The following is a 24,089-nucleotide window of genomic DNA, read 5'->3' as shown; positions in this document are numbered from 1 at the left end:
TAAATTATGCGTGTGGGTCTGAAAGAGGACAGACAGACAGAAGATAAGGAGGGGAAGGAATGTGAGCTCCTAACCCTGGCGTGCATCGGGCACCTTAAAAAGAACAAACGCGTCAGAATTCAGAAATAATGAATCCAAAATATTGTTGTCCCCCCGCCACCCCAAATCCTTAAACCTGTGTAGGCGTGAGCGCGCTCTGCTCACCCAATTCCCACCCGAGCGAGGCACATCACCGCTACTATGAATGTAAAGATACGATGAAAACAAACAGCGCTGGTCCCCAGCTGTGTTAAACAAGCAGTGGGTAATGTGGTGATCAAACGTTTCTGCTCCGGGGACTTTTAGTCACTTTGCTGAATACAGACGCAGCTCTTTGCAGGCAACTTCTCCAAAGTCTTTGTACGCACAACGCTGCCAGAAAACAAACGCGTTCTTGGTCCGAGTTTACAGGCTGCGGTGCGGAGTCTGACAGAGCCCGAGTCGCCACCTCTGCGAAAGTCACGGGCTCCCCCTAAATCCACCCCCTTGTGTTTTCCACCCTGCTCCGCTGCCTGAGGAAGAAGGCGAAAATGGCATTCAAGCTATTAGGGCCGAGTGCAAGTTCTGCTCTTGTGAAATATTAATGCGCCCGTGAAATGGAGCTTTTAGCCAACTGACGTGCAACCATTTCGCAGGCAAGAGCCAGGGGGAATCCCAGGGGGGCTGGAGAATAAATGACCAGTGATTCCCCGGGGGAGCCGGGCGGGGAGGGGCTGCGCCCGAGGGCGGGGAAGGAGAAGGGAAGCAGCCGCTGGGGGAAGTCCCCCTGGGCGGCCGCCACCCCCTGGCGGCTGGGGACGGAGGCAGAGTCAAGGTGGGAGGCAGCTCCAGTCCCTCGCTGTGCCAGGGAGGCAGGAGGAGGCGTGTCCCCTCCCCGCCGCCTCTTCCCTGGCTCCGCGGAGCCGCTCTGTCTCCAGCTCGCCTCGGAGCAGACAGCGGGCGGCGGCAGCGGGGAGAGCGGAGGAGGCTGCGGAGCGGGGCTCTCCAACTTGGCGGGGCTTCCCCCTTCCTCCCTGGCCCCGCGGCGGCACCATGCCGCCTCCGCGGGCCGCCCGCAGCAGCACCCGGGCCCGAGGAGCCCCGACGCCCGGAGCCGCGCCCAGCGGGCTGCCGGGCTCTTCCTCCGCGCCCCGCTGAAGCGGCAGCGCCCAGCTTCGGGGCTGGCCTGAGTCTCCCTCCGCCCCGGGGCGCGGGCAGCCGCTGGCTCCGAGGGGGCGCCCGCCCTCTCGCCGCGCCCAGCCCCAGGGAGCCGAACGGCAGGAGGGGCGCGGGGACCCTCCTCTGCCCGCCCGAGGGGGGCACCAGCCGGGGGCCCGGAGCCGAGGCCAGCCGCCTCCCCGCGCAAGCCATGAACTTTGGCCGGGGCCGCTCGGTGGTGTTGAACGTGGGGGGCACCCGCTACTCCTTCTCCCGCGAGGTGCTGAAGGACTTCCCGCTGCGGCGGGTGAGCCGGCTGCACGGCTGCCTCTCGGAGCAGGACGTGCTGGAGGTGTGCGACGACTACGACCGGGAGCGCAACGAGTTCTTCTTCGACCGCCACTCGGAGGCCTTCGGCTTCATCCTGCTGTACGTGCGGCACGGCCACCTGCGCTTCGCGCCGCACATGTGCGAGCTCTCCTTCTACAACGAGATGATCTACTGGGGGCTCGAGTGCTCGCACCTGGACTACTGCTGCCAGCGCCGCCTGGACGACCGCATGTCCGACACCTACACCTTCTACTCCGCCGACGAGCCCCCCGCCGGCGACGGCAGCGAGGACACGCGGCCCCCGGCCGAGCCCCCGCCTGCCGCCGAGGGCAGGAAGTGGCTGGAGAGGATGAGGCGGACTTTCGAGGAGCCCACCTCGTCCGTGGCCGCCCAGATCCTGGCCACGGTCTCCATCCTCTTCGTCATCGTGTCCATGGTGGTGCTGTGCGCCAGCACCCTGCCCGAGTGGCGGGCGGCCGAGAACCGCAGCGTGGAGGAGCAGAGCAGGTACACAGCAGACTCAGTGAGGGAGCCCTCCGGGTAGGACAAGTCACTTATTTTCCCACTGTCCAGTCCGGTGTGTCCAGTCCAGCGTGTCCTGCCGCTCATCCTGACAGTTAATGGCTATCAATTATTGAGCACTTAGTTAGCACCGTGATACTCCACCCTCTCCCCCAGGACTGACAGCCCAACACGAGAACCAGCCCTCAAACTCCCTGGGGAGGGAAACGCCTGCCCTCCTCGGGTTTGGATCAGAACCTCCTTGTACTAGGCACTATGCTAACTCCCGAATAAAAGAGCCCCTCGCCCCCTACCCATGAGCTGACACTGTAATTAACAATTCCCTCATCTGTAAATTAGACGGCGCTGAATTTCAATATTTATTTATTATAGTGGAAACCACCTAAGTACCACAGGGGAGCCTTGTAGCTATTCTTAGCCTAGAAAAAGGGGGACAGATTCTAATCTCGGTTACACTGGAGTAAAAATGGAACAACTCCATACCAGAGCAGCTGAGATCAGAATATAGCCCATGCTCTTTATAGTTGTATTAGTCTCTAGTGGATCCTGCAACCGTTTTGCCCACCAATAATCATAACCCATAGGAATAATCCTTTTTAATTCTGTGGGACTCTTATGAGTAGCGATTACTCAAGTGAGGAAAGGATTGCTCCTCCTAAATGGAGAAAAGCAAACTAAACCCCTAAACTTTAAGAAATAGATTTATTTTGCCCATTTTTGAATGTTTAAAAAAATTAAATGCAATATATATTCCATAAATATACTTACAAGGTCCCAGTCCTCCAATATAAACTGTACACAAATGCCCGGCTTCTGCAAGTTCTTAAGTATGTGAGTAACTTGACAGCCCTGCATCCTGGCAGCACCAGATTCTATACATAGACTCATAGAAGTTAGAGATGAAGGTCTGTTAGAGAAATTATTCTGTCCCCTTACAAGTGTATTATATAGTGTCCCAAAAGATATTTAAATTGATGCCATACATTGCATTTGATCTTAGCCAAAACATATTTAAAAACATCAAGGTTGTGAAACAAAGACATACAAAATTGATATTGTGGCTTTAGGGCTCAATCCTGCAAGTCTTATAAATATGAGCAATCCTTATTGGGCTTGATTCTGATCTCACACCAGTGTTAAATTGGTGTAACTCCAAGGATGTCAGTTATTCCTGATTTAAACCAGTGGGAGAAAGGACTCAAACCCACAGATTTTAATGGGCTCTCTCTCCTAGGTAAGAATTACTCATCTGAGGGAAGTTGACGTATCCAAAAAAAACCAAACCATTTTTTTTCTGTTCCTCTTTGCTGATGGGGGATATTTGTGTGTCAGCAGAAGTTTTCATCCTCCACAGTTCAAGCTATCCTGCTTTTCTCTATAGTGAAGTCATCTTGTCATTATGAAATCAGTCTGTTGCCATAGAATTAATTGGTATGTGATATATACTGCACTAATAGTCAAATTCATTCCTTGGAAGTATGTTCATGGTTTCCATTGATTTAGATATTTGTGTGCAGCTCCAAGTTCACTGTAACTGGGCCAAAGACTCACTGTAGGATCAAATGGGGGTCGAGATGCACTGAGCTGTTGGCTCCTGTTTAGATACAAATACCATGGGTAAAAATGAAAAGATCCATATTTTAGCTTGATATATGTGAAAGTTTCTGGCGGTTTAAAACCTTGCCTTTAAATTGTCCCTAATTATTTCAGATATCTCCAAAGAGTAGATACCTTGGGTGATTTTTATATAACAAAAATTTACATAGATACCTAACGGATAGAAAAAATATGTGCTGACACACCGAGGCACTATTGACTTTATTCACAATAATTCCTGGTGGTGTGCAGGTCAACTGTCAAGTTGTTGCACTTACCTAAATAAGTTTTTAATTACAGCTAAGCATTGCAAGTTTTATACTTAACTTTTAACAAAACTTAGTACCCCTTCCACAAAAATGCATGTATGTAACATTACTCACCAGGGTAACCTTGTCACATTTATAAGTATTTGCAGGAGTGGGCCCCAGATACTAATAACATACAATGTGGCCAGTACCTGGGGAAGAGAAGAGAAAAAAATATTGAAGAGTGATCTGTAAATAACTGGAAAAAAACAGTATCAGTGGTAGGTTGAGAACTATTTGTGCTGGCATATGGAATTGCAAAGAACTGGCCTACAGGATAGGGAATCAGGGTTGTGCTTCAACAATCCCTATGCTGCTCTTGCAGGAATCTTTACTATCTAGCCAATGATGTAACTTGGTTCACTTGAGATATACCTTTTATTCATCTATTATTGCTACACAGATGTAATTGTTTAACACTGAACACATTGCAAATGGGTGCATGTTCTTCCTCTGGTTGCCACGATACTTATAGGACACTGGCTGAGGTGGCATAGTTCTTACATAAAGTGGCTATCATAATTATGCACTTCAGTATGAAAAACCTCAGAAGCTGGAAGAATGTGAGTTTAAGGCAGAGTTGCAGCTAGTGTAAATCGTCATAGGCACATTGACTTCAGTAAGCTTGTGACAGTTTGCACCAGTTGACAAGCTGACCCTGAGAGCCCAATCCTGCAAACACATGAGTATTTGTTATTTATGTATTTCCAGGATCGGGCCCCAGCACAGCTGTTATCTGGGTTTACTGCCTTCCTGCTTGCTTACGTTTGAATTTCCTTGCTTTCACTGGTATAGTTACAATTTAAGGTTATTTACATTTAGAGCGAGATTTTCAAAAGAGCTCAGCACTAAAGTTTTCCCATGAAATCCAGTATTTTTTGAAATGTAGGTATCTGCTGTGTTTTTAGTCTCTAGTATGTTCATTAATAAAAACTATTGTCCTTTTATCAGTGCTCTTCCTCCTCTTATAAAGAAAAAAACAAAGAACAAAAAACACAGTGGAACAAAAACTCCCATTAATTTCTTCGGTATGAGGGACAAAGAAATAGTAATATTATATTTTTATCACAGCACTGTGCTGGTGACTATATTTCAATAATAAATTGAGATGATATTTAAATAAATCAGAAATAAGAATCTTTTCATCTTCTTAGTGTATGCACAACGTGCCTCAAGTGGCACGTGACCAAGATTCATCACAGAATGTGGTCCACTGGTTGGATCATTGTCCAGGCTAGGTACTGAAGGGGAGCACAACATCCGTCCCTCATCCCCCATTTTCATAATGCAAAAGATCAGATGGCTGCAAAAGTCCTCAAGATTGGCATGTGAAAGTTAAGGCATATCACATGACTGGCATTTAGCACAACTTTTTTTTCCTCCTGGATTTCACAGCAAATCAGTTGCCTCAGCCTTTAAATTCCTTCAGTAAAGTTAAAAAAAAAAGGCTTAATTATTTTTAATACCTATTATAAATTACCTTTTCATTAGCTTCTAGGATTTCCTGAAATTCTACTGGACTTTTAGGGATGAGTCTTGCAGTCCTTTTGCAGAAAAAAGTTCCCATTTCAGTTAGCTGAGGAAGGACCGCAGGAGTAAACCCATTGATACAGTTTTAGGACGCTGTGTTTTAGACTCTTTCCAGTGTCTTAAGCCCACTCCTCAGGTGACAAACTTTTCTTCCTATGATCCCGTCTCTGTTGGACTAGATCTTTGGGTGACAATCCCCTGTTCTACAAGTATTAACTACAGGCCCAACTGCGTTTTGGGGCTTATATAAGCCTTTTTCCTCTGGGGACCTGTGACCAGCAAACTGATTAAACAGACTTCTAAACAAATCATTATTCATCCATCAAAAAGGTACATAGCACACAGAGCAAAGGGTAAAAACAATAGAGGTCTGTATATATAGATCTCCTTACGTACACCTAATCTTTTCTTAGAAGTTTAGTAAATTCCTTTCAGCCCAGTTAGCTCCATCTCTGGTCTGGGAGAGAGCCTGTTTGCTGCAGTTTGTGTCTTTCTCAGAGCATTTCCATTAGTGTCTTCCCGTAGGCAACTACTGACAACCCACCAACAGGTACATTAAGGTGCATATGATTATATTTATAAATTATATGCTTAATTACTATAGTTTCTACACCCATATGTTGTTAAGTGCATCATCTTGCGCAGCACTCCTAAGATCTAATTGAAAGGCCAACTGAAGTAAGTGGAAAGACTCCCATGGACTTTCACTGGGTTTGGATCAGGCCCCTAGTATTTAGGATATCTAGATTAATCAGGGAGGGGGACGTAGTTTATCTCCTTGGATATTTCATTACATTCTGGGGGCTCTCTCTTAAAAAGAAGATGAACAAGATAGCCAACTACCAGAGAATTTACTGCTTTTTAAAAATAAATTAACACATAAAATAATTGAAATTAACTTTAATGCGCACTCATTTGTGTCAGAACCTTACTATTCCCCTCACAATTCTTTACCTGCACATTCCTTATACATTTATAATGTTTCATTTTAAAATGTGCCCATCCTGATTTAAGCGTCTATAAACTTTTTATAAAACCATCAGTTTAGAATCAATATTGTAAGAGAGAGACCCACTCTCACACATTAGTAGAATAAGCTATGATGGTTACATTTGGCCTGCATAAAGTAATTCTACAGTACAGCAAAGAGTTGCACTCTGTTTTCATTGGAAACCACAAAGCTTCATTACGATTTTTCCCAGGCTATTTTTCAATTTTAAAAAAATAATTTATTTCTTGGAAAAGGCACCAGACTGGTCATCCTGGCAAGTGAATTGTTATCTACAGAGCAAGTAAAGTATGGACAGAAGCCGGACAAGCTTCCCTCAAACAGCCCTACCAATGAGCCTTGACCCCCTTCTCTAAGAATGATAGAGTAATTCAGTCCACACTATTCAGTCCTCTGTCTTTATGGAGACAGTAAGAGTGGTGTCTACTAGTGCCAGCTGAAACCAGTTTTGTGTACATGTTCGGATGTGAGCACCCATTCACAAGAAAAAGGACTGAGATCAACAAACCTTTCACATGGTCCTCTGAACAGCCATCAGATGATTATGAGTTTTGGTCATGAACATTTGGGTCAATATGTGACCCAGTAGTAAAAAGCTCTGTATTCTATCAATCCCCTGGAGTCAGGTTCCCTTAAGTTAAAGCAATGTCATATCCTCTCACTTCTGGGAGAGAGATAGAGGGCCTAGCAAACTCTTAGGGAGAGGCATGGAGTATGAGAATTCCAACTCCTGCCGATCCCAGAGATTTGCAGGGAATGAGGCTTCTGGTTTGCAGAGAGGCTGCCCTCCATGGGGCTATTCCTAGGAATGAGGGAGTAGAAGTACATAGCAGAAGTTATTACTGAAAACATTTCGCACAGCAATGTATTTTGTGACCTTGCTCTCCTCCTACCTGGTACATCCCACTCCTCAAGGGAGAATAATTGTTCCAGGACTTCCACAGGCTACTGGGAGCAGACAGCAGCAGCCCCAGTCTCCCCTTCTGATGTTGTTGGTGATTTAAAGTCCTCCTCTTTGTTCTCCTGTGTCACACAGCAGATGGGTATTTACGGTCCTGAAAGTTTTTGATTTGTGGACCCATCTATAAACTGATCCTGTGTATGACACTGAAATGAGAGCTGTGCAAAATCTTTTGGGGACTTCCTAAGCCTTTCCATTGCAAGACATTTGGAGCCTATCATAGACTCACCATCTTGGAGCACCTCCTCATGGCAAGACTCAGCATTGCAGCTCCTCTGCCTTACCCTCCTCCTCCAGGCTTCAGACTTGGCCCTCCACCAAGGTCACACTAAGAGTCTGACCCCTCCTAAGGTAACAGCATCCCATCTTGAAGGAATGAAAACTCTTCCATGTGTCCCAGACTCAGTCCTCCACAGACTCTTCTCCCTCTCCCAGACTCTGTACATCTCTTCTCACTCCCTTTCCTCCTAGGGCTTTCTCTCTGGAGGACAAGTGTCTCTTAAACCACTGATCCTTGGGGTATCTTCCCTGGAGTCTCTCTTCTCCCAGGCTAGCTTCAGGAGTCTCCTTTTCCCCAGCTGTCCTCTCCATTCAGGGACAGTCCCACAGCATAAGCTTTTTCCCACAGAGCAGAAACTCACACCTTCTCACATATGACTCCTCTTCCTAGTGCCCTGCAGTCCCTTCTCTGTACGAATTACCCAGTCTGGTTCTCCAGCTAGGTCTAATTCTTAATTACCTGTCTCCCCTCCAGGTGCCACAGAATGGACTAATTGGGCTTTCTGTCTCTCCTTAATCCTGCCTCTTCCAGTCCTGTTTGGAATGTACGCTATCACAGAGCCATTACAACCTATTGTGCCAATAGGCTGTTGTGCATGCTCATTCTCAGAACTATTTTCCCCGGAAGAGATGCCCCCCCCCCTTTCCACATACTGAAACATGGTTTAATGTGTAGAATGAAACCCCCAGTTAGTAAGTATGTATAACTTCTGCTTTCCTAAGCACAGTAAAACAAAAATAGCTGCTTTTCTAAACACCACCTATCATCAATTACCAGAGGGCATTTGTTCACATTATAAAATAGATCTCTGCAAAATTTCAGTTAAAAAACTCAAGTTGTGTTTGAATCTCAGGAGCCCAGAAAATACATTTGAAACCACTAGTGTTTAGTCTCCTACCCTCACAGAACTTCAGAACACCAAACACATTTGTTTCCAACATTTAATAAAAAGGAAGAAGAACTCCTTGCCAGGCTATGATCCAGTTTGTCATGTTTTAGCCCCAAACACCATTTTATAGCTAAATTCTAAACTCCTTTATATATAGAGGGCTGTGACTGGATAATGGGACTACATACATCAATTTAAATATAGGGACATGAATGTCTCTTTTATAACGGACTTGTCCCATGAGACATTCATACAAAGGTACATTCAGAAAGGGACAAATTGTAGCTAGCCCTGTGTGCAGGTGCACCAGAGAAGGAGAGGGTGCCAGGATCTGACATGTCCCCTTACTTCCTCGCATGGGCATTGGCAAGATCTGCTCAGACTTCTACAAAGTGCGTAGGGAGGGATGGTGAAGAGCTAGAGTTTCCCCATCCCCAGCAGCAGTGGTCAGAAGACAAAGTGCACTCTGTACTTTCTTTAAGCACAATAACTGAAGCCTTGAGAGCTACAGAAGGCATTTTGCCTTTCTTAAGAGCAGCACTTATTGGGAAAAGGGATCTTGTTACCGCTCCTAATGTGGGGCTGTGATCATGTATGACACAGTCTAGCCCGTTCAGATATACTATCACTGACAAAATGCAGAATTGAAAGATGTTGACAGGAAAGCTTTGAGAACATAGTAAGCTGAGAATTCCGAACGACTTTGCAGATTCTGGCCCTGATTCTGCAATACTTGCTCAGGCAATACTCCCATTAACTCGGAAGACATTATGTGTGGAAGTCACTGGGAGTTTGCCTGAGCAAAGACTTGACCACTGGAACCAATGCTTTGACATTTTTCTAGTTTAATGCTGCTTTTATGTGGAAATAAGATTTTAGGAACAATTTAGGCACAAATGGATGTTGACGGACTTTAATCACATATTGTCTTGTCATCTGTTTTTTTCATTTGTCCTGTTGACTGTGTATGTTTTATTCAGAAGTTTAATAGATGATAAAGCCACTCCAGTGAATTCTTTTTTTGAGATTTCAGCTAATTTCTTGGAGAATATTATAAAGAAAAAAAATTATCAGTTAAAAAAAAAGAAGAATTCACATCTGAAGGATGCTTTGTGACAATTCAGAATACGATTACTTTGAGTACACCACACTAGTCTTGTTAGTGTCTTTAAAAAAGGCATTTCCAAAGCAGTCTAAGCCAGTCTATATGTAAAATAGGTTATTCTGCTCGGGAATTATCAGTCAGAACAGAGAATTAAACAAAGTGATTGGTTTAGAAGAAGAGCTACAGAGGACTGATTTTCATTTCACAGACAAAGAACCACATTAAAAATAATGCTGAGGGTCTTATTTGAAAACTGATAAATGCCTAGAGATTTAGCATTTTTGATGAGAATTAAATGTTCATTGTGTTTAGGTACAAGCAGGAGTCATTGACACAATAGAAGATTTTACACACCATCTGTGCTGGAATATCTAGCTACTGAATAAAAATGAGGGTTCAGTATTTTCTCTGAATTTCTCATATTTTGTGAATTTTTGAGGGAGCATTATTTTATGTTTGTTTAAAAAATATTTTCTCAATTTTTAATGATAGGTTGTTTTAAAACTGAAATGAAGAAGGGGAAAAGCATGCTAAAAATCTTGACTGGAAACATACGGAGTAGATGCTGGTTTGCCTAATGATATCAACATAAAGTCTGTGTTGTAAATATGTATTTAAACTTTTAAAACATACATGTGATTTAAACAATGGACTATAACATATAGTCTATCAGGTGAACATATAGTGAGACAGTTTTAAAAAGTATATGCTCTATTTATCTTCTTCCACCCTGTCTCCTCCATTAAAAAAGAAACAGGGTATTTGGCATAAGAAAAAATCCCAGAGTATTTTAAGAAAAGTGAATACGGAACATGCTGTGTCCTTATTCTTCCAAGTAAATGCATCTTAGCTGGTTTTAATTTCATATTAAATGTCAAAGATAATTAGGCCATATTAAGGGCTAGTTGCTAAATCCCAGTTTTCTTAACTGATGCTATTTATCTATTAATGATACAAGTAACAAGTAACAAACAATGAATCATTTAAGGCAGAGTTACTGAAGCTGCAGAGCTAATATGTAGCTCTGCTGAGTCCTCATATACAGGGCCAGCGCCAGCATTTTTGTTGCCCCAAGCGGCGGAAATAAAGAAAAAGGGACCGAGAGGGACTGGGGCACCCGCCGCCGAATTGCTGTCAAAGAGCCGGATGTGCCACCCCTTTCCGTTGGCCACCCCAAGCACCTGCTTGCTGAGCTGGCGCCTAGAGCTGGCCCTGCTCATATAGGCCGTAGGTCTGATCATCGCATTCTTCTTACTCTGCCTGGTCTCAGGAGCACCAACTACCTATCCCCAGTGACACATGTGGGATAGGATGGGACAGGATGGAACGAAGCTACTGGAATTAATCTATGAAGGGGAGGAAAGAATGGTCATAGAGAAGAACCCCATCCTTCCTATCACTAACCAGGAAATGGGGGAAGGGAAGAGGGACAAAGAGAAGAACGGAGCCTTCTTCTCAATAGCCAGGAAATGTGTGGAGGTATGGTGGGGGGAGGCGGGAAGGGGCAGGTAAGATGGAATGATTGAAGCTATCATATTGATTGGAGGGAGTGTCAAAGCTAGAAAACATGATATCCTGATTTTACTTCATCATGCTTGCATCAGTAATACAAGATCAGATGAAACAACCAGAGCAGCACAGTATGCAGCAATTATTTTGTAGCTCTGCAGTTCAATTCTGTAATAAAGTGACTCCTGTTTTTCAAGATGTACCACTTATTCCCTGTGCAGCTAAAAAGCTGTTTCTGTCGCTTGTGCTCCAAGTGAGCTCCACAAGTCTCCCGGCTTTCACAATCTTGGAGTTTCTCATTGTCTTCAGAGAAGTAGCACTCCTAGCTTCTGGATATGTAATATCTACTTCATAGGGCTGTCAATTAATCACAGTTAACTCACACGATTAACTAAAAAAAAATCACAAAAAAATTGATCGTGATCGCAGTTTTAATCACACTGTTAAACAATAGAATACCAATTGAAATCTATTACATATTTTTGGATGTTTTTCTAATTTTTCAAATATACTGATTTCAGTTACAACACAGAATACACACTGTACAGTGCTCACTTTATATTATTTTTATTACAAATATTTGCACTGTAAAAATGATAAACAAAAGATACTGTTTTTCAATTCACCTTATACAAGTATTGTAGTGCAATCTCTTTATTGTGAAAGTGCAATTTACAAATGTAGATATTTTTTGTTACATAACTGCACTCAAAAACAAAACAATGTAAAACTTTAGAGCCTACAAGTCCGCTCAGTTCTACTTCTTGTTCAGCCAATCGCTAAGACAAACAAGTTTGTTTACATTTATGGGAGATAATGCTGCCCGCTTCTTATTTACAATGTCACCTGAAAGTGAGAACAGGCATTCACATGGCACTTTTGTAGCCAGCATTGTAAGATATTTACATGCCAGATATGCCAAACATTCATATACCCCTTCATGCTTTGGCCACCATTCCGTAGGATATGCTTCCATGCTGATGATGCTTGTTAATAATATGGAGATATACCTATCTCATAGAACTGGAAGGGACCTTGAAAGGTCATTGAGTCCAATCCCCTGCCTTCACTAGCAGGACCAAGTACTGTCCCTGACAAGTTGTAGTGGTTTTTTTGGCACCCCAGATCCCTAAATGGCCCCCTCAAGGATTGAACTCACAACCCTGGGTTTAGCAGGCTAAGTTAAAAAAAATGTGTTAATTAAATTTGTGACTGAACTCCTTGGGGGAGAATTGTATGTCTCCTGATCTCTGTTTTACCTGCATTCTGCCATATATTTCATGATATAGCAGTCTCAGATGATGACCTAGCATGTTGTTCGTTTTAAGAACACTTTCACTGCAGATTTGACAAAATGAAAAGAAGATACCAATGTGAGATTTCTAAAGAGAGCTATAGCACTCGACCCAAGGTTTAAGAATCTGAAGTGTCTTCCTAAATCTGAGCGGGATGAGGTGTGACGCATGCTTTCAGAAGTCTTAAAAGATGCAGAAACTACAGAACCCAAACCACCAAAAAAGAAAATCAGCCTTCTGCTGTTGGCATCTGACTCAGATGATGAAAATGATCATGGGTCAGTCTGCACTGCTTTGGATCATTATTGAGCAGAATCTGTCATCAGCATGGACACACGTCCTCTGGAAGGGACATATGAATCTTTAGCGCATCTGGCACATAAATATCTTGTAACGCCGGCTACAGCAGTGCTATGCAAATGCCTGTTCTCACTTTCGGGAGACATTGTAAACAAGACGCGGGCAGCATTGTCTCCTGCACATGTAAACAAACATTATTATCTGAGCAATTGGCTGAACAAGAAGTGGGACTGAGTGAATTTGTATGACATTGTTTTATTTTTGAATGCAGTTATTTTTTTGTGCATAATTCTACATTTGTAAGTTCAACTTTCATGATAAAGAGATTGCACTACAGTACTTGTATTAGGTGAATTAAAATACTATTTCTTTTATTTTTACAGTGCAAATATTTATAATAAAAATAATTATAAAGTGAGCACTGTACACTTTGTATTCTATGTTGTAATTGAAACCAATATATTTGAAAATGTGGAAAACATCCGAAAATATTTAAATAAATGGTATTCTATTATTGTTTAACAGTGCGATTAATTGTGATTAATTTTTGTAATCACATGATTAATCACAATTAATGTCTTTAATCGCTTGACAGCCCTACTACTTCACCATTCCTTGGCCAACTATAATTGACCTTATCCTAGGACTTCACCAAACAGGATCATCATGCAGGGCAAATGGGATCATCTAAATGACATTGAAAGGCTCAGAGGAGCCTAAGTTGCATCCTGAGATGTCCTAAGGCAGCCATGGGGTCAACCCACAATGGCAGTGACGTTGAAGAGTAAGAATTAAGATGCTGCCTTTAGGTAAAGTCAAAAGCCAGTCTATCTCCCTGTCATAAATATAAAGGGAAGGGTAACATCAAATCCCTGCTGGCCAGAGGTACAGAATCACTTATCTGTAAGGGTTTAATCAGTTCAATTAACCTACTTGGCACCTGTCCAGAAGGACCAATGGAGAAAGAAGATACTTTCAAATCTGGGGAGGAGGGTTGTTTGTGCTCTTTGTTTTGTTCCCTCTCGGGACAAAGAGAGAGACCAAGCAGGTAACCCTGCTCCTACTGAAATGATACATTATCTTTTGTTTTAGCATGTGAATTTTCCCTATGCTAAGAGGGAGGTTTATTCCTGTTTTTGTAACTTTGAAGTTGAGCCTAGAGGGGAATCCTCTGTGTTTTAAATCTTTTTATTACCCTGTAAAATTACCTTCCATCCTGATTTTACAGAGGTGCTTCTTTTACTTTTTTCTTTATAATAAAGTTCTTCATTTAAGAATCTGATTGATTTTAGTGTCCTAAACATAAAGGGTCTGGTCTGTACTTTTATTAAAGGCAATTGGTTGGTATATTATTCTCAAGCCTCTCCAGGAAAGGGGGTGAAGGGGCTTGGGGGGATATTTTGGGGTGGATAGGGCTCTAAGTGGCCCCTCTCTGAATGTTTGTTTAAATCACTTGGTAGTGGCTGCAATACCGTTCAAAGACAAGGAAATTAATTTAACCTAAGCTGGTGGAATATAAATTTAGGGGGTCTTTCATGCAGGTTCCCACATCTGTCCTCAGAGTTCAGAGTGGGGAGGGAACCCTGACACTCCCCATCTAATTGCGACACACAGGGCAGTCACTCACGTCCTAGTAGTGTAACGTTTAGAGAGCTAGAAGGTAAACTCTGCAGGGGACATGTTCCCAATGGGTGCTGTCAGAACAAGAATGGGAAGTTATGGAAAATAGGAGGCAGAGAGTTCTTTTCCACATTGTAGTCATGAAAGAACCCTTGGTACATTCTGTAGGGGTGCCAATTCAGGCCAAATTCCTGTTCAGGCAGTTACACTGTGGAAAAGACCTCATCCCTTTCCTCCTCGTTTTTATTCCTAGACTGGAAGAGAAAGATACGTTTCCTGCTTTTTCAACTCCCAATTGATTTTCCAACTTTGAATGAATTAGTCCAAATGAAGAAAATATTCCTCGTGTGCTTCCAGACAAGACTACTACTGTCAATAGCTGGTTTAGCACTTCAGCAAACTCTGGTTCCAGGTGCTTAGCTAGTGACTTCCACCAGTTCACTGGTGTGAATCTTTGCATTAAGAAATGAGCCAATCAGAGCTCAGACAGGGAGATGCTATAAAGTAGGAGTATGTGACCATCTAGGCGGGTTTAGTGGATAATCTTGTTGAAATACATGATGGTGTCTCCTGGAGTAAGAAGCTAGATCCCAAATCCTGTGATGACTGCCAGTCTCTTGCACTCAGTAGCACAGTCCCTGGGTCTCCCACACACTCAGGCCCTTAATTATTTATAAAGCTTGACCTGAAAAGTTAGATTCCTTTCCCCTGATTGTTTCTTTATATAGAAAAGCAGCCTGTAATGTAAAGGTTTCAATAGAGGCTCCACTACCTCACCGGCGGCGGGAAGCGGAGCACCATGGCTGGGAGCTGGCGGAGTAGAGCGGGCTGGGGCCGGGTTGCTCCGCTTCCCGCCGCTGCCGGTGAGTGCAGGATCACTGAGGGAAGAGGTGGAATGGGGGTGGGCCAGGGGCAGAGCAGGGGGGAAGGGTAAGAGGCAGGGCAGAGGGAGTTCTCCAGGGCCCCCCACTCCCCTAGGGACAGCCCTGCACCTTGCAGTGGGCGCTGCCCACAGGGGGGCTGGATGAGGGATAGGGCTGGTGCTGCCACGTATGCAGCATGCAGCTGCCTAGCGTACCATGAAATTTGGGGCAGTTTGGTGCCCCAAATTTCGTGGGGCCCTACACAGCTGTGTATGCCTAAGGACGGCCCTGACATTAAAATTTTCTAAGATAAATTAAGTCAATGTATTTGTATAGGCCTTATCTGAGAGAAAGACCCCTAATTCATAGATGCTTCATGGGCCTCCCTGGCTATCTATGCAGATTCAGTGGCTGCCTCTGACTAAATGGGTACTTACCTCTTGTTAATGGTAGCATTTACTTTATAAGGCAGAAATTATTCCCTTGCTATTGCCTGACCATTACTACCCCCTCAATTTTTGAGGCTGGGGTGTCTCTCTTTTGTTAGGAAGAAGGACCTGCACTGAAAGCCAATCCACGGTGGCTAATGGAACCGATGAGTTTCAGAAGGCTCTGAAGAAGAATATTATCTTTCTAACAGACCACAGTCTTAGGCTTTGTCTACACTACTCAGCATTTAGCGACATGGCTGTGTGGCCACAGCCGTGCCACTAAAAGTCATGTAATGTAGCCGCTGTTTGTTGGCTCTCCTGCCGACAAAATACTTCCACCCCTGAGGAGCGGGGTTAGCTTTGTCAGCAGGACAGTGCTTCTGCCAACAATGCGTTGTTCACACTGTCACTTGTCGCGGCAAAACTTTTGTCTTTTGGGGGGCGAAGGGGGCGGTTTAACACCTCTGAAAGACAAAAGTTTTGTCATTCAATTGCCAATGTAGACATAACCCAAGTGGTTAAGAGAAACATCAGCATGTGGGCTAGATTCCATGCTATGCCTCTCAACAGAACTGATTCTCTAGCAAAATAGGCAAAATATTCTCTGGTTGAATTTCAGCCTATAATGCTTGCTAGGGCTCTGAAATTTTTTGGGCACATACAGACCATTATTTTTGAGTTACAGTTTGTTCTTCCTGGCTGGTTAAAGCCAATGCAGAGGTGTTGGCACCATTGTTGGGGATGATTTCTAGTGCTTCCATGAGGCGCTATCTTTTCTTAAAGTAATAGTTGGATTCTTGCTTAATAAGCCATCGCTTGGCATGGACAATCTCTCCAAATATTGCTCCATTCTGGATCTCCAGTGGTGGTGAAACAACTCCAGTAAATCTAGGTTTCAAGTCTTTTTGACTCCCATCAGTTGGGTTTTAGACCTCTTATGGTACTGAGATGGCACTGGTCTTATTGGGTTTTGAGTTTCTGAAGGCAATAGATGAAAGTGCTTGTGAGATGGGGAAAGCAATGAGAGAAAATATCAGATATTATATTAGACCTCTTAATTAACAAGATATGTTCATGATTAATTTATTAAGAGGGCATGTTTCAACCTGCAGGATATCATACTGGATCCCCAGCAGCTACTGGATACCCAGAAACAGCAGTTGCTATTTGTGCCTTCTGCTGGCCCCAATTCAGTAAAGCATTTAAGCATGTTCTTAAGTCTCGCTGACTTCATTGGGACTTAAACATATGCTTAAAGTTAAGCCCATGCGTAAGCACCCTTCCTGGACAGGGATGCTTTCCTGCATCTGGGCTGTTTGTACTTGATAAGAAGGTTATGCCCTTCTCTTTCAGATGTGGTCCTCACCATTGACTTGGTTACTGTGAAATTAGGTTATTGCAGTTCACTGTACATTTTAAAACCCTTTAGAAATTTCAGCTAGCGCAGAATGCGGTGACCCCACTTGTAAAACAGGAGGTTGAGAGCAAACTTGCATGAGCTATTATCCCTAAGAGTAGATTTTCAACTTCTTAGTGCTCACTGTGGGGTTTAATTTTTGTGGCCCAGGTCAGCAGACGTGTCTTTCTCCTTAATAGGTTGTTCTGCTAATGAGCTGCCACTCCATAGCTTTTAGTAGGTTTGATAGCTTGCAAAGTATGGAGATCTTAAGCTGGATAGGGACCTATAGTTTTAGTTTAGATATGAATAGCTGTCTACGTTATTTTAGACATTATCCTGTAGTGTTCCTGACTTCGCAGAAGTATCCTCATATATTGGTAATGTTAATTTGTAATTCCGACAAAGCATTCACTAAATGAATTGCAGATATAATCAAATCCGTATCAGTAATCATTTCTGAGTTGTACTCACGGTAGCCTGGTATTATATTTACACAAACAAGCTCAGAATAAGATAGTGTGGCTCACCATTTGGCACACTCTCCGCTAAGGCTCTGAATTAATATCAATTTAGTAATGTCCACAGACAAACCTTAATTAAAATGCTCATATAGAATTAAAATGCTCCACTTTGTTTCTTTTGACAGGATCATTGAAGCTATCTGCATAGGCTGGTTCACTGCAGAGTGCATTGTGAGGTTCATCATCTCCAAAAACAAGTGTGAGTTTGTCAAGAGACCCCTGAACATCATTGATTTGCTGGCAATCACTCCTTACTACATTTCTGTGCTAATGACAGTTTTCACAGGGGAAAATTCTCAGCTCCAAAGGGCTGGAGTCACTCTGAGGGTTCTTAGGATGATGAGGATTTTTTGGGTGATTAAACTTGCTCGTCACTTCATTGGTCTTCAAACACTTGGTCTGACTCTGAAGCGTTGTTACAGAGAGATGGTGATGCTTCTTGTCTTTATTTGTGTTGCCATGGCAATTTTTAGTGCACTTTCACAACTCCTTGAAAATGGGCTGGACTTGGGAACAAAGAATAAGGATTTTTCCAGCATCCCTGCTGCCTGTTGGTGGGTAATAATCTCGATGACCACGGTTGGTTATGGTGACATGTGCCCCATCACTGTACCTGGAAGGATTCTTGGTGGAATTTGTGTGGTTAGTGGGATTGTTTTACTAGCATTGCCTATTACTTTCATCTATCATAGCTTTGTGCAATGTTATCACGAGGTCAAGTTCCGATCTGCTAGGTACAGCAGAAGCCTATCTGCTGAATTCTTAAATTAATGAGTGCGCCTGCTTTTTGTAATAGTACTTGCTAAGCTTTGGTGGAAGAGGTGATGGTTGCTCCCTGTGTACACCCATCTTGATGGATGATCTAAGGAACAGCATTGTCATCAGCCTTGAAGGATGTCAGTCACCATTCTCATCCGAAGGATGACTACCTGCTTTGGGCCCTATGGTAGGGAGTGTGGGTCAGGATGTTGAGATCTGAGAGGAAGAAAATAGTAGCGTATAGAACAACAATGGAACTGGAAAGTTCTCAAGACCTCATGGGGGCTGGACTTCTCTCTGCCTATCCAGACAACTACACACACAAATCATGGACTTGGTACCAAGAGAGATGAAGACCTGCGACTCGGAGTTGCAGGTACTCACCACTCCTCATACTGATATCCCAGAGCCTTCCAAGGAAAATATAACAGATGTCATTCAAATATTTTAAAATCTAAAGGTCCCTTGGAGGAGTAGAGACCTTGTTGACATGAAGCCTGCTCCAGAAGAGTTGAGGGCATTGGAGCAGAATTGCTGCTACTTTTAATTCCTCCAAGTCATGCAGCAGATGGAATAATCTGATCCTACGACTGAAGGAAGAGGAAAAAAATACATATAAATACACAAGGCAGAGAGAGTCTCACAGCCCAGTTCTGATCTCAGTTAAAGCGACAGTGAGGTCAATGGAGTTAGTTCAGATTTTTATTGGAGGAACCAAGAGGAGTGTATGTCCCTCTCTATGTTGTGGCACATGCTTAATCACAACTGCCATTTCTCTGGGAGTAAGATCTATAGTAGCAACTAATGTCATACTTTATAAAGATCAGAGTAAAATTCAGTTGTTGATAATACGATCAATATATCAACTGGTAGCTCAATGGGAGGCAGATACCCAAAATTGACTTCTGCTCAGCTAAACTCCATCAATGTGAAGACATTTACCTATAAGCCTTGATTTCCTGCCACCCCATTTTATTAACCATAATCACCTCATAGTGAAATAGTATTCCAAGAAACATGATATGAGTCTGTCACTTGAGAGGTTCAAAAACTTTCTAGACAAATATGGAATTAAGATGAATGAAGTTAGGTTTTCATGTTTCATACACTACATTTCTTGTGTAGTACTGCTTAGTAGCACTATTAAATATGACTTTGAAAAGCTGCCATGGGCTGTTAAACATTCAAACAAATTTAGGCACAGCTAAACCAGTACTATTTACCACCCACCATTAAGAGGAAACACTTTTATTAACCAGAATCACCAGTCTGTTTGAATTTGGTGTGCTTGCCTGAAAGTCATTGTAAAATGTTTACTGTGTTTGTATTGTAGAAGCACCTTTGGATGTTTTGTGTACATTTGTCAGCTTAAGAAATAGAGTGACTGGCACCTACCAACAGAAGTCTTTAGTACTGATCACTCAAACTAAAAATATTAGGTGGGGTACATAACTAGTACTTGAAGGCCATATGCTGAAAAAGAAATATGCTGCTATTTTTGCTGCTCAAGACCTAAGAAAAGTTATGGATCATGTTAAGTGGCATGCTGTTGTTTTTAGGGGAAAGGGATATGTACTGATAAAGCCACTCAAGGAGAGAAAGGAAATTGTTTCACTACCAGAAGTTGTAAAGTAACCTGAAAGAAAAGTTGCTCTATTGCAATAGCCATGAGTTTGCATTTCCCAAAACTAGTTTTCTTAAGTTTCCTTTTCCTTTTTTCTGCAATAGTTTCTTGAGTATATATTATTGTGTAGTGCCACATCCACACCTTCGAAATCTCTGTATCTTGCAGAGAGGTGAATATTCCTCAGGAAGGGAGAGAAATCACTTTTGGGGAGAGATTCTCAGCTGGTTTAAGCTGGCCAGCTTCCAGTAACTTCAGAGGATCTATACCAGTCGATACCAGCTGAGATTCTGGGCCTTAGCGTGTATAATAGAGCTGATTAGAGAAAAAAATTCTCCACAAAAATGAAAGTTAGTTTTTGATAAAAGAAACTGAATTTGACTTTCATTTTCCAGCCATTGAAGACTGAAACATTTCAGCCAAAGTTAGTTTATGTTTTGATAAAAAATTAACATTAAAAAAATGCTCTACACAAAAATTGGCTTTGAGAATATGAAAATTTTCCATCTGTGTAATACTGAATTTCTATTATTTTCTTCTTCTACTAGTGTTGAAAAAACTAGCGCTACACATTTAGAAACTCTTGGGTGAAATTGGTTTCCATGTAACTTTTTCAAGTCTACTGTGCCTTCAATCCACAGATTATATTTAAACAGATTAATGCCCTCTATTTGGGATGCAAAATACCATATACAATTTGAGCAAAGTGGGTATATCTCATAGTTTTAAACATATACAAATATGAAATATACTTACAGTAAGTTGCAATACTTAATTCCAGAAAAAAATTAATTTGTATTTTATCAGTATATATAGGGTCAATTTTTTAGCTTCATGTGCAAAAAAGCGAAGTCAGTTATAAATTAATGCACACAATGACTTTCAGGTACTGATTTGTATTGTACAGGCAATTGAATACTAGACATTCCAAAGACAAACTAGTGTCTAGAATATGTCTGACATAAGAGTACAGAAAATATGCTATTTTATAAAGGGTTTCCAAATGTAGATTCTTATAGAATACAAAGAATATAATCACCTACTTAAGATACTTATGTAAAGGAATGTATGTTTATGAAAAGTGGAGATCAGCTTAAATACAAACATTTAGATTGTTGTAGATCAATTTTTTATTGCAGAATGTGAACAAAAATGCCTAATGTATTTTAAATTTGCATTACAGTAGAATAATTTTGAATACCTAAGTGGATATAAAGTAAGAGTCTAGTCCATAAAAACTTGCCCTAAATATAAGCTAGCTATGGAGAGATATTTGCTCTTTTCTTTATTTTAGTGTAGCATGGTTATTAATGCATTGACAAGAGGTTTCCTTTACTCTTTTTAGAAACCAAGTTGAAGTAGCCTTATATCAGAGGTAGCCTTAAAACAGAGAGCCTTATAGTGAAGGGATAGGGTATTCTGATTTATTTGATGCTTATTGTCTTATTTTCTATAGATTGATTTTCCTAGTGAAACGTTCTATAAATAAATATTCTATAAATATTGAATTATACATGTGTATAAAGATAAGCATTTCTTTAAACTGGTTAAGTTACTTTATTAAAATGCAGCTGAGCTTTCTTTTCAGTTTTATACAAGCATTTTGGTGTAGTTTTCTCTCCACCTAATACAGCATTTCAAAAACTAAGAGAGGATAGTTGGCTAATTCTGAACCACTCCCCCAACCTTCACACCAAAATAAAATTGTGTTCCTATATATAAGGTGTACAGTAAAATCTCTAGGGATACGTTCTCAAAGAGTGTAAGACACAAATTCGTATATGTATCCTGACAATTTAAACAAAAATAGGGAGAACATCTGAATGCAGCAAATCTAAAAAAGCAATTTGTCATAATGGTACACAAAGGCTTCTGTTCATCCAAAATGCAGCCAGTGTAAATGAATATCAAACTGGAAATTCCATCACTTGACACCAAAAGCTAATTGTCAATTAGATGTTGGCCTCAACCCCATGGGGTGATGAGTGTCTGAGAGTGCTCTGCTCCCACTGAAATCAGCAGGAGTGGAGAGTGCTCAGCAACTTGCAGAATTGGGCCCAGAGTCTATTTTTCTCTTACTGGCCTGCACAAAGAGACACCACCCCAAAGTTTCCAGTTATGGAATATTAGTTACTATCTCTTTGGATATCTGGTTGCTTCAGCTGGGATACTTGATGCCTCTAAAGACACACACAAGAGAAGGAATAGTATCAGAGGGGTAGCCGTGTTAGTCTGGATCTGTAAAATCAGCAAAGAATCCTGTGGCACCTTATAGACTAACAGACGTTTTGGAGCATGAGCTTTCGTGGGTGAATACCCACTTCGTCTTGTAATCTTTGGCCATTTATCCTAAAAATCAGATTAAGAAACCAAACAAAACACCACAGAGACAAGCGATTGCAGTCATGGTGCCCTCTCCCAGGTGAGACCAGACCACACAATGATTGACTATTTTCAACAACTTTGTCTAGATGGGTGCAGGTTGTCTAGGGCTTGATTATTAATTTTGAGGTTAAAAAATATCCTTATGTCAGAGGGGCATGTTTTGAGCCTCATGAACATTGCAGAGAGCCTAGCGAATATGAAAATCCTCTTATGAGATGCATGGCCTGACTAACATTTATGTAAGGGAGGAGTGGTGGATGGGAATTTTCGTTGTGTAAACAATCTGTGGCTGTACCACAGACTTCAGCTGAAACCTGCCGTATCAGGGATAGAACTGTTGGCTTTGTGGCTCCAAAACCAGAGGCCTCTTCCACTTCAGTTATCTTAATTACAAACACCTTAACAGATCTGAACTTCAGCCCAGGAGAGGGCATAAAGCCCTGAACATTCACACTATACCAATAATTTCTTCCCACATAAGAGGTCCATGGTAAGCTTATCAGTCAAGCTCTGGCTATTTGAAATTTGTATTGTCTGTATACAAAGGCCCAGATGCTTCAGTTTCATTCATCTAGGTGCAGGGGTCTGTTCACAAGGAGGCAGCTGTAGGATCATAGCCCAAGGCTGCGCATAATGAAATAGATTGATCATGTTGGTTTAGAGAGAGAGATTTTGTTTTCATGACTTGAAAGGGAATCTGGCTCAAAGAACCAAAAGATACATTGTTTTAAAATTAATTTTCACATTTAGAAATGGATGATGTTTGTCTACATTTTACTGGTTCTGTTCTCTCCCTGCTGCATAAAAATAGTTCCTCTTTATGTTAATGGGAGTAAAGAGAGTAATGAGAGCCCCATTGAAGCTATCGCAGTTTACACCAGCTGAGGATCTGCCCCAGCAGGCATGGAGGAGACAATAAATTGCTGTTCATATAATTAAGCCTTGAAAACTATCTAATATAATGTATGGTTTATGAAATAAAATTTGGAGTAAAGAATCTCCTTTGTGGATGGCATCATGGGTTAAACTTCAAGAGGAATATATTGTGCGATTGATATGTATGTTCAGTAAAATTGTTCATCTGCTCTGAATCTAAATGTTAAGGGCCAGAGATTAAATATAAACTTTGATCAAATGATTAAAGTGACAATGTTGACTGCAGCTTTTTAGAATCCTTTGTTCTCTGCAAATTCAGTAATTAATAATTTTTATAGAACACTGATTTTATATTGTTTGCATATGTGTAAAAAATTCTGTATAACATTTGACGAGTTAATAAATTTTTCCTTCCTTAACCACCTGTATACAGTATTACGTGCATGTGATCTCCAAATAAATCTACTGGATTCACTAGCGTATTTCACTGTGCGAGGCTTAAGATAGAACACTAAAATAAAATTGTCAGACTTTTTAAATAGAAGTCTTACATTATTCTCTCTTATTTTAAGGTATGGCATTGTTTTGAAAAGTGACTTTGCAACCTTTCTATGCAACAGTTCTACTCCCTGTGGTTATTCATATCTGTTTGGTGTACTGACCCCAAAAAATAAAAGTGTTTCTTAGGCCATGTCTACTCTACCACTTTTGTTGGGATAACTTATGTTGCTCCGGGGTGTGAAAAAAAAACATAGCGACATAAGTTATACCGACAGAAGTGTTGGTGTGTACAGTGCCAAA

At 41.9% G+C, this 24,089-nt stretch overlaps 1 protein-coding gene across 2 annotated transcripts; it reads left to right on the top strand.

The window, feature by feature from the left end:
• Positions 1-812: 812 nt before the first annotated feature.
• KCNG3 (potassium voltage-gated channel modifier subfamily G member 3) lies at positions 813-23,780 on the top strand. Of its 2 annotated transcripts, none has more exons than XM_039531990.1 (2): positions 813-2,013; positions 17,770-23,780. In XM_039531990.1, exons 1-2 carry the CDS (start codon positions 1,388-1,390, stop codon positions 18,413-18,415), a joined length of 1,272 nt encoding a protein of 423 aa, XP_039387924.1. In that variant the 5' UTR covers positions 813-1,387; the 3' UTR covers positions 18,416-23,780. The 2 variants fall into 2 exon arrangements, with proteins under 2 accessions (XP_039387924.1, XP_039387925.1); XM_039531991.1 differs by having other exon boundaries at positions 813-2,046.
• Positions 23,781-24,089: the final 309 nt, after the last annotated feature.

This window comes from Mauremys reevesii, linkage group 3 (assembly GCF_016161935.1).
Source record: "Mauremys reevesii isolate NIE-2019 linkage group 3, ASM1616193v1, whole genome shotgun sequence".
NCBI classification, from domain to species: domain Eukaryota; kingdom Metazoa; phylum Chordata; order Testudines; family Geoemydidae; genus Mauremys; species Mauremys reevesii.
This window is presented reverse-complemented; position numbering and strand designations above follow the sequence as displayed.